Raw genomic sequence first — 19,111 nt, 5'->3', positions numbered from 1 at the left:
GGAACCTATCTCTGCACTCGATGCGTTTCTATAAAATGGCATTCTGTTCCAGATGCACAAGCCTCCGAAAAGAAAGAAAAAGATGGTAAGCTTGAGCTCATGAAAAGCTTGAGAAGAAATTGCGCAGCCAGACTGTCACAGAGCTGCACCGCCCCGCCACTTTATACTGTGCAGGAGCTGCAGGCACAGCGAAGGAAGTGGAAGCAACAGTAGGTAAGACCCCTTCCAATACCTGATATCAGAAACTTCGCACGGAGCAAACTTCCGTCGAGCAAGAGAGCTTGCATTGCATACCTCATCTTCCGAAGCAGTTATTCCATCCCTGGATAATCTTTCCTCATTACAAAAGCTAGAAACCAGCGGCATTACCCGCATTTCGGGCATTTTACGTGGTGTGCCCGCCACTGAACGCGCGCCATTCGTCTGCAGTATTGCGGTCAAACCGAGCGATGCTCCGCCCACATTTTCTCCACGACAAAAAGCAGTCCGTAGTTAAAATTTTTCTTGTTACCTAAACAAGAAGCTTACCAAAAAATTATAAGCCCTAGTATTTTGATATCTGGCTTGTTTAATGCCGTCAGACATTAAAAATCTGATTTCGTTTACTGTTTTGGTTGGCCAGCGGACTAATACGAGACGCCGCGGACCGTGGCCCAGTGTTACCAGCTGCTGTTTTTTTTTTTGTACCCTACTATAGTCAAAATATACTTAGAACTTCAAATTTTTCTTTTAGAAAAGCAACTCTGCAGTCATGACCAACTCGATCGTGACCAAACTCGCAAGCCACATTTAGGAAAAGACGGGAAAATGTCTCCGATCCTGGGAACGGCGTGAACTGTTCGCAGAATTTGGGCATCACGGCACAGCTATAATAACTAAACCCCGCGAACCGCTGCTGAATCCCAGTCAGGCTGCACGCTCAAATCACGTGGCCCACTTCGCGTTGGTCCGAACTACTCTACTGCACATCCTCTCACAGATCACGATTCAGTTCTTTATTTTCCAGAAATATTTTTATTGGGATATAAGCTGGGCTAAAACCTGCTATTGTAAGCTGGACGAGGCCCAGGGCCCAATGCGATACTAGGCAAGGCATATCATATAAAGTAATGAAGCACATGTATGAAACTATAGTAAAGCATAAATACATACCAAACATGCATGCATGTAAAGTTCCGTTCGAACTGGGACGTGTATACAGTTTTGAAGTATTAGAGATATCTGAAATCATAGACATGAGAAATTATCAAACTAAATAGCTGAGGAAACTAAGTAACATCAGTCAGTACGAGCTACACAATCAGTCGTAGAAACACGAACACATACACACGCGCGCACAAAGAAATGTGCATAGCACGGGATTATAATCGTGACAATGAGTAAAAAATTTTGGTTAATAAAGGAAACAAAATATGCACCACAAAACGATCAAAATCTAGTGTTCGCCACTTCGGTACAGAATTTTTTTTTTTCCTGTATATGCCCCCGGGCACTTTTCAAGTTGTAAGAAAACAGCTTTCTTCGCTTAGGGGCCTTCAACCTCGAGTTGAAAATAAACGAAATGAATTGAATTGAAAAACTATCTCTGGATATGGAAGGGCCAGAAAGGGTTGAGCGACACGAAAATTGCGCCCATTACAGGCCGCCTACGTTTCGGGGAAGAAGGGGTAAGGGCGGGACTGGTTTCAGGTCGATCAGCCAATTTCACCGCTGAACTTTGCAATCGTCTACCAAGAGGGTGCTATTAAAAATTACTGAAAGCGCGCTGTAAGAAACACTGTGCAGTATTCAAGAGGTGCTGTTCTAACGTTGGCGAGCGCTGAACAGGATCATGCGTATATGGCAGTCTTTTAGGAACTTCGTCTGTAGCACAAGCAATCATTAAATTACTTTGCGATGATAAGTACTGGAAAACTGCCGTTTGAAATCCTTAATACTTAACGCAATGAAACTTTACGCAATCGTATCATCTCACTATATTCTTTAAGTTAAATGTTATCCCTGCACTCTTCCGAACCAGATGTAACAGAAATTCCGCATCTCTTCTAGCCATGGCCGAACACAGTCAAGACAGGATTTACATTGATTGGTCTCTATTGATGAGCGTCTTTTTTGTGTGTGTATGAAGCGGGAACTCTGACACATCTTCTATGAGAATTCATTCGCACTTCTTTAGAGCACAGTCTAAGCTCTAAAGCAATTCTTATTGCGACATCACAAGTACACTGCGTGTAGAGTGTGCTACAAGCTGTTTTATCGAAGCAATGTGCTCAATTCTTCTCGCACATTCTCTTTGCTGATCCACGACTGCTAAAGCGCTTCAACTGTACTTATTCTAAATTGCCAAATGCGTAACGGATTTTGCTCTCAACTTATCGGCTTCCCGAACCCAGCAGCTGCCGGCAAGGAAGATACGTCTCCGATTGCGCCTTCGCAGCGTAAGTACGCCCAATGGTTGAAAGCAAGCCACCTGTTGCTCCTAGTCCACAGCCCATTCTAAGGGAAGCTAATGAAGATTATGTACGTGATCGATATGGGACTTGAAACATTTTGTCACGACTATATCCCGGGTTACTTACAAATGCAGGGCGAAGGCCTCTCCCGCTGATCCCCAATCAACCCTGTCCTGTGCGTGTCGCGAGAACCGTATCCCAGAAAATTTAGTCATCGAATCCACCCACCTCACCTTCTGCTGTCCCATGGCTACTTTTACAGCGGTAGCTGTTAGGCGCCCGTCCCTAGCTTGCGCGTCGTCGTCGTAACCGGTAGTCGCGTTAATGACATCCATAATAATAATTGGTTTGGGGGGAAAGGAAATGGCGCAGTATCTGTCTCATATATCGTTGGACACCTGAACCGCGCCGTAAGGGAAGGGATAAAGGAGGGAGTGAAAGAAGAAAGGGAGAAAGAGGTGCCGTAGTGGAGGGCTCCGGAATAACTTCGACCACCTGGGGATCTTTAACGTGCACTGACATCGCACAGCACACGGGCGCCTTAGCGTTTTTCCTCCATAAAAACGCAACCGCCGCGGTCGGGTTAGAGTTCCCGGGTTCGAACCCGACCGCGGCGGTTGCGTTTTTATGGAGGAAAAACGCTAAGGCGCCCGTGTGCTGTGCGATGTCAGTGCACGTTAAAGATCCCCAGGTGGTCGAAGTTATTCCGGAGCCCTCCACTACGGCACCTCTTTCTCCCTTTCTTCTTTCACTCCCTCCTTTTTCCATTCCCTTACGGCGCGGTTCAGGTGTCCAACGATATATGAGACAGATACTGCGCCATTTCCTTTCCCCCAAAACCAATTATTATTATCTTCCACCCGGCAGGTGGATGTCATTAACGCAACCACCCGGTAGGTGGATGTCGTTAACGCACTCACCTTATATCACGGTCAACGTGGGTCGCATAAGCCTACAGGTGGCTCTGTCTTGAACTGCCGCCTGCCAGTAAAAGGGTGCACCACATGACCACTACACCAGCTATCGCTGAATCTCGCGTTACGTACTCGTAACCGTCCTGTGAGTTTTTTTTTAATATGTTAGCAGTAGAACGCCCATTGTCGCCAGTAGTGTCCGGCGCTAGCGTGGGAAACCTCGATGAAGAGGGGGCAAAGTCTAGAAAGGAAAAGCCCCTCTCCGCTGTTTCTCTCTCTCCATATTTAGGGGAAAGTAGGGCGAAAGGAAGGGGAAAGCGGAGAGGGGGCGTGTCGGTGGGAGCAAACTGCTGACGAGACGGAAAGTGACGAAGATGTACGGCATGGCACACAGTGATTGCTGGATTGGGCGAGTGGTGAGGGGGGAAGGGGGTGCGGCGTATCACGCGGTCATTGATGGAATGGATCACTCCACTGGCCACCGTCAGGGGGAAACACTAATGCTAACGCGTACTCGGCCGCATCAACTGCATTGGTCGTCTGTCAGTTTTAGAACGTTTGCACTAGAAGCTCCACCGTGAAGAAAGTGTCCGACAGCATGATGTTCTTACACCACCTGCCATGGTTGGCAGGTGGCAAAGTGGAGAGAGGGAATTGCAGATGCAAGGCAGAGGCCGGAAAGTGGCTGCCAATTGGAAGAACCCAGTGGGTGGTTACCGTGGGATGACGAGGTTCTGACGTGGGTGGATGAATGCGCAACCTGACAGTGGTATCCACGAGAACCCAGTGGGTGGTTATCGTGGGATGACGAGGTTCTGACGTGGGTGGATGAATGCGCAACCTGACAGTGGTATCCACGAGAACAGCCCGGCTGGCGGCTACAGTGAAGTGGAGGGTCAATCAGTCAATGTCGATCAGCTTTTTTACTGATTAATGCACTAACCCGGCAAAATTAGTTTCTCATGCAAGGAGAAGGCGTAGTGCTAAAGCACTCTCATCACAATATAATTAAGCGCCCCTGTAATTTTTATGTTCTCTCGGAATCGTCTTTGTTATAGCTTAACAAACCGACACTTACCTGTTCTCGACCGGCAGCGGTGGCTTAGTGCTTGCGACGATCGGCTACTGATACTAAGCATTCGGGTTCAGTCTCGGCCACTGTGCCCGTGTGCTGTGCGATGTCAGTGCACGTTCAAGATCCCCCAGATGGCCGAAATTAATCCAGAGTCCTCAAATTATGGTGTTCCCATAGCCCGAGTCGCTTCGGGACGTTAAACCGCACATACTATACCATACGTGTTATCCACATTACGTTCCGGAATAAGTCCATCCCTTCCTTATAGTAGTTATACAGGATATCGTCAACTCAAAGTTGTGACCTATTCCGTGGTTCCTCCTCTATGTCGTTTAATGTTACCTCCATAGTTTTTCGTTTCATATGTCGCTACGCTGTCCTACAAGGCATACCAGGCCTCTTTGCACATTTTATGCATCAAGAAAGTGGCAAGACGCACACATTGATTTGTTTCTAGTCGCGTCTTGTGTACATTCCTAGATGACATCATTTGATCTCATTACTCTGAAATTTGTCATGTAAAGCTTTATAACCTTTGATTCATTAACTGCTCATTCCTCGGGATAACGGTATACAGCATACTCGGCAGTTTAAGAAGCATTTTCTTTCTCTTATCTTGCGTCTGTTTTTCACAATAATTGCTGAATTTTAGTTTCCATAGCCCTATACGCCTCCCCTCTATACAGTGCTCCTTGTAGTCTCCTGAGGGTAAATAAACGGATAAAATTAGTAAACACTAAATGCCGTTGACAATTCATAGCGGTTCGATTTCCTGCACAGCCTTCAAAGCCAACACGACGTCGGATACGTCTCCCATACCGCCGACAGCCAACGCCGGCAGCGGCAGACATGGTAAGTGCGTCTGCCGCATCTGTCCGAAAGGGAGGCCTCCGAAGTGTCTCGAAAGCTGCGTAAACGAAACCAGCTGGACTATACTGCAGTATAGTCCCCTTTCGTCGAAAAAGCCGGAGACTACGTCTCCGTGCGGAGCCTACATCCCCGATCGCTCTTAGCGGAACGGAGCGGGTCGGGGTACCCTACGTAGCCCTGACGGTGCCTCCTCCGTAGCACTCTAAACTGGAATACGCCTATATGGGAGTAAAAAAGAGAGTAAGCTGTCCTCTAGTGTTCGAACCCGACCGCGGCGGCCGCGTTTCGGTGGAGGCGAAGCGCAAAAGGCGCCCGTGTGCTGTGCGATGTCAGTGCACGTTAATGATCCCCAGGTGGTCGAAATTACTCCGGAGACCTCCACTACGGACACCTTTCTCTCTTCCTTCTTTCACACCCCCCTTCCTACCAATTCCCTTACGGCGCAGTTCCGGTGTCCGCCGGCATATGGGATACAATTACTGTGCCATTTGCTTTCCTCAACAATCAATTTTCCTTTTTTTCCCTCTAGTACGCTCCCTTTTATGTATAATATGGAGAGCACTAGAGGACAGCTAACATAAAAGGGACTGCACTAGAAGACAGCTCACTCCTTTTTTACTCATTTCTGTTTAGAGCGTGGTGGGTGCACCTCCGGCACCCACCGTTAAACATACATCTCCCACTTTCGAGCCTGCACCCACCACCCACGCACCGACCTCAACCCATCTGGAGTCCACGCGGAACGAATGCGATCAATGTAAAAGTGAAATGTACTACAATCAATATTGCTAACGCAGATTTGTCGCATCACAATGCATGATCGCCTGTGCATTTCTTTTTAAGGCTAATCTTGTAACTCACAAGGAGACTTTCCAGCAGTCGTCATCAATAAAAGGCCAGTGCCCCAGCCGTCATCTTGTCGCAGTCTGAGAGCCGCATTCTAGAGGGGCCTGATGTAAAGCTGCAAGTTGCAATACGCGGTTTTCTTGCTGACTACGAAGGTCATGGCTACTAAGGCTTATTCTGACCCATGTTTCGAGCTACGGTTCTGGATACTAGTTTCGAACTACTCAAAGAGCAGCAAAGAGCCTGACTTCCACCCATGAATATCTCGCTGTTTCATTGTCCAATTTACATGCAATGCCCGACACCGGCTGCAGACAGTTCCATCAGCGCCCTGCTATGTAGACTACGCTACACAACTTTATGGCCTCAAAGTGAAGACAACAAGAAATCAATGTAGAGTCAGACGCAATGACAGGCTCTCTGTTGAACGGAAGCACGGGTTCTGTGGTTGAAAAAAGTTTTTAAGAAGGCAAGAGGAGATTAGCTTGGTGGCACCTGCCATCCCCGCGCCTGATTCAAAGGGAATGCAGACATCATCTATCCATGCGTCCTCACTGCACGAATGCTCGACTTGGTCCTGCTGTTCGCGCGTCGACCCTGCGAAATCCGCAACCATTGTTAAGGCGTAAGCCTTTCTTGGCTCATGAGTGGCGTTGATGGAAGTCATCCGCACGAACTGTCAATGAAAAGTTGTATGGTAAATAAAATAAACTGTATAAGTTGCTTAAGCAGCAGTTCATAAGCGACATATATATGATGAAATAAAAAATGGAAAAAGTAAAAATACAACATAAAAAATGAAAATTAAACATTAAAAAACAATAACATGAGACATGGAGGAAGAAACGGGACACGGAAAGCCTTTCGCATTTCCGCTTTTAAAAGCGCAATTCTGTAATTTTTTTCCCTGCAGACGGGAAGGAGCTCCTCAAGGAGCGGCTGGTCCTGGCTGGCGTCGTCTTCTGTTTTGTGGTCATTGTCGCCATCATGGTGTTCATGGAGGGCTTCAGCTCGAAAAAACCCGTCATCTCGAACATGCCCTGCATCAGCCAGGAATGCCAAGAGGTAACGCGGACAGCGACGGCGTCGGATTCCGGTTGGGACCGGGTTCGAACTCGGCCGCGCTTCGATGGAGGCGAAACTCAAAAAGGCGCCCGCGTGCTGTGCGACGTCAGCGCATGTTAAAGGTCCCCAGGTGGTAGAAATTACTCCGCAGCCCTCCGCTATACGGCACCCCTTTCTTCCCTCAGTAACTCTTTTATCTCTTTCTTTACGGCGCGGTTCAGGTGTCCGCCGAGATGCGAGACATACTGTGCCATTTCCTTCCCGCAAAATACTCATTTTTTTCAATTTCTGATAATGCATGTCGCGCGAGAGATTAGACGAGGGACAGCAGATGAATGGGACTAGCCCTTGTCCCGCTTACCGGCTATCCCTGGTCTTTTCTCCATGACTATTCCATGACTACAGCGCGACGAACGGGACATAGAAGAAGGAAACACGCAGGAATACAGCGTCCCAGCGTGTTTCCTTCTTCTATGTCCCGAGAGAAATAGAGAAAAAAGGTGCCGCAGTGTAGGACTTCGGGACAACTTCGACCACCTGGGGATCTTCAACTTGCACTGATATCGCACAGCGCAACGGCACCTGCCGCGTTTCGCCTCGATCTAAACGTGGCCTCCGCGGCCGGAATTGTACCCGCGACATTCAGAATGCGAAGGAAAAGATAGAAGAGAGCGTTACACAAGTTTTGAAGCCCAGTTCGAAAAGGGGAGAGAATCAGCCCCGCGTGACAGGCCGTGGCTTGTCTCATTAGTCACGAGCGGGTCTCGAACCTTACGTGGGACTGGCTTTGACGTAACAGGAGAAAGTGTAGAGGGACCTGCTTCAAGAGGATTCAGCTTGAGGAGGCCGGTCGCATAACGTCAAGCTATGTCGTGAGTTCGTTTCAACCCGATATCATTAAAAGCCTCGACGAGGGGAAAAATGCGTTGTACATAACTCTCAAGACCGGAAGTGATAAATATACGTTTCGATGTATCTCCATTGCGTCCTTGTGGCCACCACAAGAGACCTCGCGGGAAACATATGTAACCCCCAGCCAGAGGGCATAAATAGACGTCTGGTTGTGTGCAGACGAGTCCGCCAACACAAGCATGAAAGCATCTCATAAAACTCGATTTAAAGACAACGCTTTCGCATTGGCAACACATAATGTAATTACGTGTCCCAGTGATTTTTTTAAGCTGAAAGCTTCACTACGCTAGGTAAAGCAGTCTTAGGGTAGGCAGCACAACGACCTTGAACCACCTTCAGTCCAACCAAGTATAGCCATATATGACCATATGTGGTACAGTTATGGTGTCGAAACTTTGAACCCTGAACTTGGCCCACGACTTTTGACATTAGGTGACCTTTGGGTTGACCTTAAGAACATTCGACGGGGTGATGTGAAGCCACGCGATGACATCCGATAGGGGTGTCGTAAGACCGTGTGATACCACGTCATAGCCGCGTGGTCGTGTGGGAATATATAGAACGGCTGTCGCGAGCGTGTAGCGGAGCTGCCATGGACGAGCCTCAGAGGCTTAGGAAGCGTCCTTGCTTTTCGCTGAATTCCAGGGTTAGTCAAGTTAAGCCACTGCCAATTTTTTTTTCCTTTCCTCTATACCATTCAGCTTCTGCTTGACGCTCTTAATCCGCAATTGTCCTTTTGTCATTAAAATGAACATTATATGATAATCAACACCGCTCGTTGCAGGTAGAGCTTGCTTTTCGCTGAATTCCAGGGTTAGCCAGCAAGCTAAGCCATTGCCAATCTTTTTCCCTTTCCTGTATACCATTCAGCTCGTGCTTGCCGCTCTTAATCCGCAGTTGTCCTTTCGCCATTCAGTATCGTACACAATCAACGCCGCTCGTTGCAGGTAGTGCATCTCACCGAATCCTTGATGGACCACAGCGTAAACCCCTGCACGGACTTCTACCGACACGTGTGCGGACACTGGATCAAGAACACCAACCGGCCGTCCTCGTTCATGGCCGACGTGAGGAACAACTTCTCCATCGTGCGCCACGAGGCGATCAGCCAGAACCAGGGCGAGGCCGAGCACATCGAGGTGCGCAGGAGCGCTTCGCTCTTCTACAACTCCTGCCTCGCCTTCGCGGGCAAGAGCGCCGACCTCAAGGCCACCACGGAGGAGCTCTTCAAGGTGCAGTATAACGGCCTGAGCGGCGAGTTGGTGCATGATGGAATGAACGGCGGCCCAAACAAGGACACTAACAATTGTGGTGTGTCTTTCTTGTTAGTGTCCTTGTTTGCGCCGCCGCTCATTCCAGTACTCAGGCCCCACAAGCATTTCACTGCACCGAATCACGGAACTGCGCTTACGTTGTCGAGCAACAAAATACAAATTTACGCTAAAGAAATCGGGTTCAAATTTCCGCCACTCGATTCAAACTTGAAGGACTCCGTAATGGCCGTTTGGTAGTTACGGGCATTGTAACCATGCCTCTAAACAGGAACGAGTAAAAAGGGAGTAAGCTGTCCTGTAGCACACTCCCTTCTATCAAAGGGTGCCCACTAGAGGACAGTTTACTCCACCATCAAGGGGTATTGTTCAGAGTGTACAGATTCGCGATTACTGCGTCGACGCTCCACAGCATACTTGACAAATTTTTCGGTGATGGCGACACCTGCGTGTTTTTTTTTTGCCCTCCCTATGTTATAAAAAGCTTCATCTTCAGTTCAAAACCCCATATTTCGTTAGAATCGGTAGCCATAGATACTGGTCAACTTTAGTTAACCCTCAGCGTCCTCTTGATGCATAGACTCTACACTCTAAACAGGAATACACCTATATGGGAGTAAAAAGCGCGTAAGTTCTCCTCTAGTGCACTCCCTTTCATAAAATGGAGTGCGCTTTGGCTACATCGCGCCAAAATAAATGCGCTTTCGAGAAGTTTGTTGGCAAAGACACCTCCCCAGTGCTCGCAACTCATCTAAATAGCAAACATTTGTTGAGCCGCAACGTCGAGGGTAACCATGGTTTCGAAATTCTAAAAACTGATATAGATATCACTTACGGTGTACTACACGCCTTTAAATAATTCAGGAGCCTAACGATAATCGTTAGAAAGTTAACTATTCAATTTTAGTTAACTAGCCTGCGGGTCAGCACATTTTAGCTGTATAATGATGCACACCTCTGAGAATGCTATGGCGAGAAAAGCGTTCTTCTAACTCAAAAAAATCTATTTTTTAGAACTGTGTAGTCTTAATTGAAACACCCTGTATACAACTTGGCTGTCCTAACATGCAGATTAGTGCGTGCCAAACAGAAGTCATGTTCGAGTTAAGGCCATTACACCGACGGGTTACCTTGCTACCTCAACGGCTCTCACATGTCCTGAGCAGATATTAATAAGATCATCGCCAATGCCACCTACACGCCAAACATCATCCGTGAATGGGTACCGACCATCGCTGGCATCATGGGGGCAATGTGTAGATGTTGTCAAGATGTGACCGTACCTCGACTGTATATGCCTTGCTTATCTACACCCCCTAGTATGGCATTGCTTGAACTTCTATGGGGGCGCGAGCTCATCGCGAAGCATAGTTTTCCCAAAGATGGCGAGGAATTCCGTACATCAGCCAGAGCCGCAGTTGACAGCATCTGCGAATATATAGGCAAGTATGCCGAGATAAGCGGCCTCTACAAAGCAGTATAGAGCGTGGCTCGACGACCCAGGACGTCCCGCCATGTATCTACATGGGCCCTACGTACTTTTCCCTTCCTTCACAACCCAACTTCCCAACAAACGGCTTCAAGCCTCCCTTTTTAACCAAGGTTCATTCATTCATGCCATAAGCGGATGGGCCGCAGCGGTCGAGCACGCATTGCGAAAAATGACTAATGGTCGTACAAGCGTGTGACCCAGGCCCTTCTTGAGGCTACTCAGCCAGATCATTAAAAAAAGGGGGAAAAATACTGAACTGGAGTACGTTACAATATTCCTCCTTTACAGCAAAATCTCATTTTTTAACCCAGTGCGTTACCGTTGTCTTCCAGGCTTTGAACATATCAGTCACGGAATGGCTCAAGATGACAGACCCAACGCAGCTGTTCGACCACATCGTCCATCTTTCGTTGGTTAACCGTTTTCACGTCATAATGGACGTCAGCATTATTCACTCGGGAGAACAGAGGACCCTGCAGGTTAACAGAATTCCCGCGTTGCACAATTTGGTCAGGGAGGTCTACCACGCAAGCCTTGCCAAGTACTTGGGCCAAGTGGTGAAGGCCATCGGCAAAGACGGCGCCACCGGAGCCGTCGTCAACGAGGTTGTCGCCTTGGACAAGAAACGCGCGGGAAAGCTACCCGAGGGAGGCGACGCACAGCTGAGCCTGAATGAGATTCAGTGCAAGAGTTTCCCGGGAAAGACATGGAGGGATGCGATTGAGAAGGACGTCTCCCTTCCGGAAAACATCACGGTGTCCGCCACGGTTGCTGGCTCCGTATGCGACGACCTGAACGCAGTTCTGGTGGACACCAAGACAGCAGCCAGGCCGCTCTACATTCTGGCCCAAGTCTCAGCGCACGTCTTGACGTACGACTACGAACTGTCTGAAAACCGCGAAGCAAGCGCCGTAAGGGACGTCTGCTTCCGCGCAACAGCATCAGCGTTCGAAGGCGTCTGGCCACATTTCCTCAGCGGCTTTCTCTTCATCAACAGCTGGATAGAAGAGGTCGTGAACGCGTACATGAGCTACATAAAAATGGGCATAAAGAGCCAAGTAGGCAACTGGACCTGGATGGCCGAGGGAGACAGAAGCGCCACGCTCGAAAAGCTGGGGAACATCCAATTCACTCGATTCTATGGCCACGGCATGTCGAAGGAGGCGATACAATGCACCAGCGGTAGGCAGGTAAGCGACACATCATTCGTGTCCAACATGGTTCGGCTAAAATATCGCGACGTCAGCAACTGCACGTCCCTGTCCGTGAGCAGGAACGAGGCGCTCATCAGGCAGATACTGCTGGGAAACGAGCTCACTGTGGACCACTCCAGGCTGATGGTCACACTGCCGCCCATGTACGTCGTTCCTCCAATGTACTACCGGCAGGTGGAAGACGACAAGTTCATCAACATCGCAGTGCTGGGAACACAGTTCGCCCGCAAGGTTGTCTCCCTCGTGGACAGGAGCAGCTCGCTCCAGGCCACGACAGGCGCCACCAAAAACGCCACCAGCTCCTGGAGCAAGGGCACGTTGGCCAACTACTCCGCGTTCCAGGACTGCTACAACAACAAGTCGGCGCATCTGCACGAGAAGCTAAACGGCGAACAGTTTGACGACGCGTTCAGCGTCATGGCGTCGATGCACATAGCGTTCGAAGGAAAGCGCGACTACGAACGCGACTACGTGAAAAAAAGCACCAACCGAATGCGCGCCTCGAACGCTATATTGTACAAGCGTGCCTGCCTCTCGCTGTGTACAGCCCGGGGCGCAGCGCAGGATGCCAACACACTCGACTACACGACAGCCTACGCAGCGTGCTTGTTCGGAGCGGCCAACGCGCCCAGTTTCGCCGAGACGTTTGACTGCAAGCCGGAAGAGACGATGTCATCCATCGGCAGATGCTACACGGGTTAGGGTGCTGCGAACTCCAGAGGGCTTTTCAGCGCTCTTCTATTGCTGTTATTAATGATGTCTTTCTCTTGGCTTCAGTTCATTTCATTGTGCACTTTCAATCGTTCGGCTGCACAAATTGCAGGTTCGCCGCCGACAGGGTAGAGCTTGTCTTTTTTTTCTTCAACTCAGCCAAATGCAGACACACTGAATTTAGCTTGAGTTGAGCTGTAATTGTAATTCACCTATACAATCTCAATTTTAATAACTCAAAATTAAAGGTGGCACATAAGTATCTTTTTAAACCATATCACGTAACAGCTTCCAATGTGTTCCTGTGGATGAAAAACTTCCGCGTTTCACCCACTTTCTGCCAAGGTGGATTTGGCTCATCTACAAACATCATCCAGCTGTTCATGAATCCTCAGTACTTCACCACTACAATCTGTAGTTGGTATCTCACAAAACTTTAAGAGAAATGATGAAGCCATTTGTGCTTTACATCTAAGTTTCAGCAGCACGGCTTTACAGCGTTACCATTTTCACTGCTGCATAAATGATAAATTTAGCAATTTTTGTGAATATGCTGCAGAAAAATAGCTGGGTAAATGTCCCTGGCAAACTGAAAACATCTGCTGGATCAATGCTTCAAGCAGAGATTTTCTTGACATTTTTAGGGTATCTGTGCAAATCAATGTATGCAACTGTGCAAGTTCCAAGCAGCTCCTACTTCTACACATCTCAAAATATTGCTGCCTTTTACCACCTCGCCTGTTTACAAGAACACAGTTACAAAGTTCCACACTGAACAAATTTATTTTGTGGGTGTGAGCTACACACAAGCAGTACGTGACAATTCAAGCAACTCCATATCACGCTCTTGTTGACAATCTGATGCAGAAAATTTAAATTTGTTTGAAGGTACTACCCTACACTTATCTTCAGGGATTTCTTGTAACTTTTTACCGCAAGACTCCACTCCAAGAGGCAGATATTTGTGAATGCTACACAATTTGCATTGCTATCAACAATTTCAAGTAAAACAATTTTTTTTAACTTAATGGAAAGTGCATGTTTACAGCTGCAGGAATTGCAAATAAACATAAACAGTTCCTCCTTTCTAAATAAAAACCTTCCCAACACTTGCTAGTGCAATTTTCAGCAATCTCAGCCTGGTGGCTGCAGCTCTGCAACGCATTGTTCATTAAGGACAGTACAATGGTGTTTGTGGGGCAATTTGGGAGCAATGTGCCAAGTTTAGCAAGTCATCACAGAAATATGCTGTCAATTAGTTTTCTGCAGAGCAGCCCTCATGTGAAGGCAAACTAGAAATCAAGAATTTTTCAACACTTTGTGGCAAAATAAACTATTCTGAAACAAGTCATTTCAATCACTCCTCTGTAAAAATCACACGGTAGTACCATTAATTGCAGAGTACCATATAGAATAGACAAAAGATGCATAAACAAAAAGTGCATATCATATCAATATGTGTATTCTACCTTATTTCATAAACTCATGAAAACACTTCACTTAGAACAACAAACTTATCCCAAAGGGTTCACAGCATAACAGTAGCACAACACATCCAACACAGCAAAAGTGTAATTTTCAGCTAAAGCACAGCACAAAAAACTTCTCTAATCTCTACAATGAATACATGCACACATCAGCTTCTTACATGAGGGACATTATTGTGAACACTAGTAGTACATAAAAGCTGAAAACATGTCCCAAAAAGAAACAGGCAAGTTAGTGAAGCTACTGCATGATGGTGATGCACTCCTCAAGCTATGAGCCACACTATTTCTGAAGCATACTTTCACTTTGTTTAAAAAAAAAGAACTTATCCCGTGTTTTACACTACCCTGCAAGTAGTGATAAAATCAGCTGAATCCACTTTGGATTGCAGTATCTAGCAAATCAATACCCACTGGTGATAAGCATAATCGAAGTACCCCATTTTCACTAAAATTTCAAGAATGCAGATATCACGCAGTCTAGTGTAAACTTCTGCAAACTTTTCTAAAATTTGAAAACAATCTTTTATGCATACAAACAGTGAGCAATATAACAAACATGAAGCCTGCAAATAAAACTGGGTTCAAATCTACTAAAGGGTAAAAGTAGCAGCACAATATTCAAATTACTCCACTCCTCCAGCCTTCCACAGTTCCACAATGAAGACGTTCTACGATAAAGTCTCTACTTTCTAGTTCACTTTTTAATGGAAGCATTTCGTGCATCTCCTGCTGCTCAAAAAGCTCCCAGTCTTCCTGCCCTCCCCATGGGCGAGAAGGTAGCGGCGATAACTGCACTGTACTGTCCAAGCGTGACGTGACATTATCGAAGGATGGACGGATGGACCGGACGGGACGGACGGACGGATAAAAGGTAGGAGCGTCCCCTGTGAAAGGAGCGATGGCATTTGCCATAATGCTCAGTTTTTCCTTTATTCTCGGCACCTCACTTTCATGCTTTTCCTCTTTTTGTTTGATTTTTCGTTGCCAAGTCTCAAAAGCTGCAACAGCATCCATAGTCATTATAAAATGGATAGATGTTAGGAGCATCCCCTTTGAAACAAGATGGTGGCGGACGCCACCAGGCTCGTTTTTTTTTGCTACATTTGTCTAACCAATCTGTCAAATTTACAGACAATACCCAAAAATTTTTTCCAAAAAGGAAAAAAAATTTTATTGACATTTAACCTATCCCAATTCTAAATTAAGAGCTAACACCTACCCCACATTCATTCACATTATCTTAATCTCTAATCCCTAGAACATCAAGGATAGTGACCGCATCTGTGTTGACATCTGAATGGATGCTGCCACATTCTATTAAAGTATGTTCAACTGCTTCCATAGATTTGGCACTCACACCACAAGTGTAATCACGTTGGTTAAATTTCTTATGTGCTATCTCACCGAACACTGCCAACAGCATTAATTTACAGTTACAGCATACTCCACAAAGCAGGCCAAGCTTGGTCGTGGTGGAATGTTATGCATTTAGCTACCCATCAAAAGATGTTCACCATAAGGCTCTGCAATGCTCATTCTGTCCACCATGTCCATCACTGCATATCCATATGTTAATAAACTGTAAATTACAATATGGTCCCCCATTGTGGTTCAGGCCTGTCTAGCATGGCAAAAATCTTAAGTTACCTGGCAGTAACAACAAAATAGTAAAAAGATATTAGCACCAAGACGTATTGCACACAAGAAAGAAGACAACACGGGCACTTGCTGAACTGTTAAATGTGCAAATGATCAACATATATACCCTCCCAAAAACCATGTGCATGCATAAAAGGCAACAAGAAAATAGAAGCAAAAGGTCTTGTCATAGTAGTCATGCAAGGAATTTCTCAGCTTCATAGACTTCACAGAGAAACACAGATGCATCAATGACACAGTTTGGACCTGCATTTTTCATGTGAAAGGCTTCCAAAGTTTCACGAGCTGTTTGTTGTCTCTGCCCAAAATCTTAACATCGCAGAACCGTGGTATACAATTAGTTCAAGCTCTGCAGTGTTCTTCATGTTGCTCACCCTTATTTTCTATATTTTGTTCATTTCCCCAAGTCTGTTGTTTATGCAATGCCCCGCCTGGACAAGTGAGGATTTTCCGTGACACGCCTGTTTTTCTCAATGAAACTGAAAAGAATTTACTTTCATGCCTAGCATGATAAAACCTTTTGCATTTTCTTATCACCTTGTACGCATGTACATGCACTAGGGTTTCGGGTGGGCTTATATGTTGATCATTTCCACTTCACTGAACAGTTGTAAGCGCCTATGTAGTCTTCTTACTTGTGTATAGTATGTCTTGGTGCTAAAATCTTTTTATTACATCTGACAAACAACTAGCCCAGCAGCTAAGAAAAAAAACTTAAGTAACAAGAAAATATATGCATGCATCACAGCATGCTTAGCTCTAACTTTGATGACATGTTGTGGAAGTTACACAGCCTCTTTCAAAGGCATTTTTGTGCCTTCTACAGACTATCCAAGCAGCCCTTCTTCATAGAATTCCTGCAATGAAGAGTGACAGTCTCACATACACAGGTTAAATGCTACAAATATTTATGAAACAGCATAAGGGATCACAACGACAAGGTACATCAGAACAGACTGCCGAAAAATGGAAAATGTGGGAAAATGTGCAAGTCAAAAACTGAATAGTGCTTGGTGAAAACGTTCATCAAGCCTTTTAGCGTATGCAATGAACCAAAGTATGTTCTCTTGAAATTTACACAAAAATCACAATATATCCAACTGCTGAAAGGGCACCACCACAGCTCTGATACAACCTAACGCTGCTCTCCAAGCACAGGCCACGCCTAAGACAACATAATCCACTGCAACGTAGGGCACAACAGCAATCGGAAACACTACCAATATGTAGGTACTGGAGAAAAAAGCAGTAAGGATGATTTCTAACGCACCAGACCACGCACACACAAAACCTATATTTGGTGATCTTTGATTACAACCACTACCGAACCTGTTCAACACACTTCCATTGAAATGTCATCATGCCTGTCGCAAAAATAATGACCCTTTCTTAGAAAAACTTGCACCTCTGGCTCCACATGCAAAAACATATAGCACAAGCAGTGGTCATATTTGGAAGATTCCCTACACCCGCACCATACAACTCTTCTTGCATTCAGCAGAGCCATGAATGTATGCACTTGTCAGGTTTTCTTGTGGTCCAGTGCCACAATGCAAAATACGTATCACAATGCAAATCAGTACACTGATTTGCTGAAAACATGCCCTTCTTTCGTAGACCAAAGTAAAAACAGCCTCGCAGAGCTGCAAGCAGCTGCCAGGTTTTGTAAACTCGAAAAACTAGGCTGCAAAACTAGCAAAACAGCTGATGGCAGATCCACACTAACAAACAGTGCCAGTGCACCTAAAACAGAACTATTTAAACATACTGTTTTTTTTCCACAGTATGTTTAGGCTAGTTTATAAAAGGAAGACACGTTTTTGGCTAGCTTTTCTTTATTTTAACCCAAAAAGAAGTGCCACAAACGAGTCCTAAGTCGCGCTTCATTTAAACTGTGAATTGGGGTGGTTTGGACCATTATACGGTACCTTCCGGTGCCCACACAAGAACGCTGTTTGGAAGGCATTTTCTTTCGGAATCCACACATTTTTAAAGCGCAAAATCAAAAAATCACTTTTTTTCAACTATGCCTACCATCCTCCCTAAAACATTGATACTGTCGCGAGACGCTATCACCTGGCTTCTGAGAAAGCGTTACTATACAAACTCGTGCACAGCAAGCGTTTCCACTAAGAACACTACTTGCACACTGAAATGCGATACATATACGTGTTGCAAGTCAGAAAGAACCCCACAACTTCCACGCAAATTTACTAACAGTAAGATACTAACAGCTCTGTGGTCCCACACAGCATGGCGACGAACAAGGCTTCCTCAAAGGCGCGCCTTGAAAAATTAGACATACCTAGCAATTAGTTTCCACGCAAATTCAAGTAATCTTCTAAAGTCGACCACAGGTGCGGCTTCAGAGCCCCACGGCAGTTTGCACGCAGTTCCGTACGCACAACAATTTCCTGCAACTTTTGGATCGCGCAAGACCCATCTAGACGCTTAGTCGTCTTCGTGGGAACGTGAGAATGTTCAAAAGCATCACTGCTATCAGATGTAAGCGTGCGTCATCAGTCATAATAAACAGAAATGCAGAGCGTCAACACAAAACAGAACCGGAAAAGAGTTCACGACGAACATTTAGCAAAAGTTGCTCACCGTTTCAGTACGCATGCAGTGCCGCTGGCGAAAACACGGAAACACCGCTTCATTGCACCGTGCATTCAATGCATTCACGGACACTCCGCGAAAGCATAACGCCAATAGTATAGTGCCTAGAATATACTGGCATATTGTAGGCACTATACCAATACATGCCAATATTGCGCTCACATGCTACATGCACGCGGATCCGTCTGGCCCTCGCTGGCGTTTGGCCTGACTCGCCTGCGCGAAGGTGACGAGATGGCGCTCGCTGCTTGCCGTGTTTACGGCATAAAACAAAAAAAAAATATTTACCTTTATATTTTTACTAAGTTTTAATTTGGTTATTTTCTGCATTTTTATTTGTAAGCCACTGAAAGCGTAAACGGTCAACAATGCTGACGTAGCTGATGCACTCGATGACGGCACGGAGGGACGCCATTTTGAATATGATACCCCCCTGGTAGGTGAATCGTGACCGCGCCTACTTGTGCCGCGGTGACTACGGTGTCTGGAACGGCGGCGGCATCTAGCGAACAAGGGAGAA

The 19,111-nt window shown here is 46.3% G+C and overlaps 1 protein-coding gene across 1 annotated transcript; it reads left to right on the top strand.

Annotated features, from left to right (window-relative positions):
- The first annotated feature begins 5 nt into the window (after positions 1-5).
- Positions 6-18,802, top strand: LOC144104767 (uncharacterized). Its single transcript, XM_077637947.1, has 7 exons — positions 6-85; positions 175-213; positions 2,397-2,438; positions 5,223-5,294; positions 7,072-7,223; positions 9,083-9,367; positions 11,231-18,802. Exons 5-7 carry the CDS (start codon positions 7,146-7,148, stop codon positions 12,812-12,814), a joined length of 1,947 nt encoding a protein of 648 aa, XP_077494073.1. The 5' UTR covers positions 6-85; positions 175-213; positions 2,397-2,438; positions 5,223-5,294; positions 7,072-7,145; the 3' UTR covers positions 12,815-18,802.
- Positions 18,803-19,111: the final 309 nt, after the last annotated feature.

The sequence above is a fragment of the Amblyomma americanum genome, chromosome 9 (genome assembly GCF_052857255.1).
Source record: "Amblyomma americanum isolate KBUSLIRL-KWMA chromosome 9, ASM5285725v1, whole genome shotgun sequence".
Lineage (NCBI taxonomy): Eukaryota > Metazoa > Arthropoda > Arachnida > Ixodida > Ixodidae > Amblyomma > Amblyomma americanum.
Note: the sequence above shows the minus strand (reverse complement) of the source record. Positions and strands in the feature narration are given on the sequence as shown.

Excerpts from the sequence above, each read along its gene's own strand:
- LOC144104767 (XM_077637947.1), top strand. The coding sequence starts at position 7,146 with ATGGTGTTCATGGAGGGCTTCAGCTCGAAAAAACCCGTCATCTCGAAC. Across the intron at positions 7,224-9,082 it reads TCAGCCAGGAATGCCAAGAG|GTAGTGCATCTCACCGAATC; the intron begins GTAACGCGGACA and ends CGCTCGTTGCAG. Across the intron at positions 9,368-11,230 it reads CCACGGAGGAGCTCTTCAAG|GCTTTGAACATATCAGTCAC; the intron begins GTGCAGTATAAC and ends GTTGTCTTCCAG.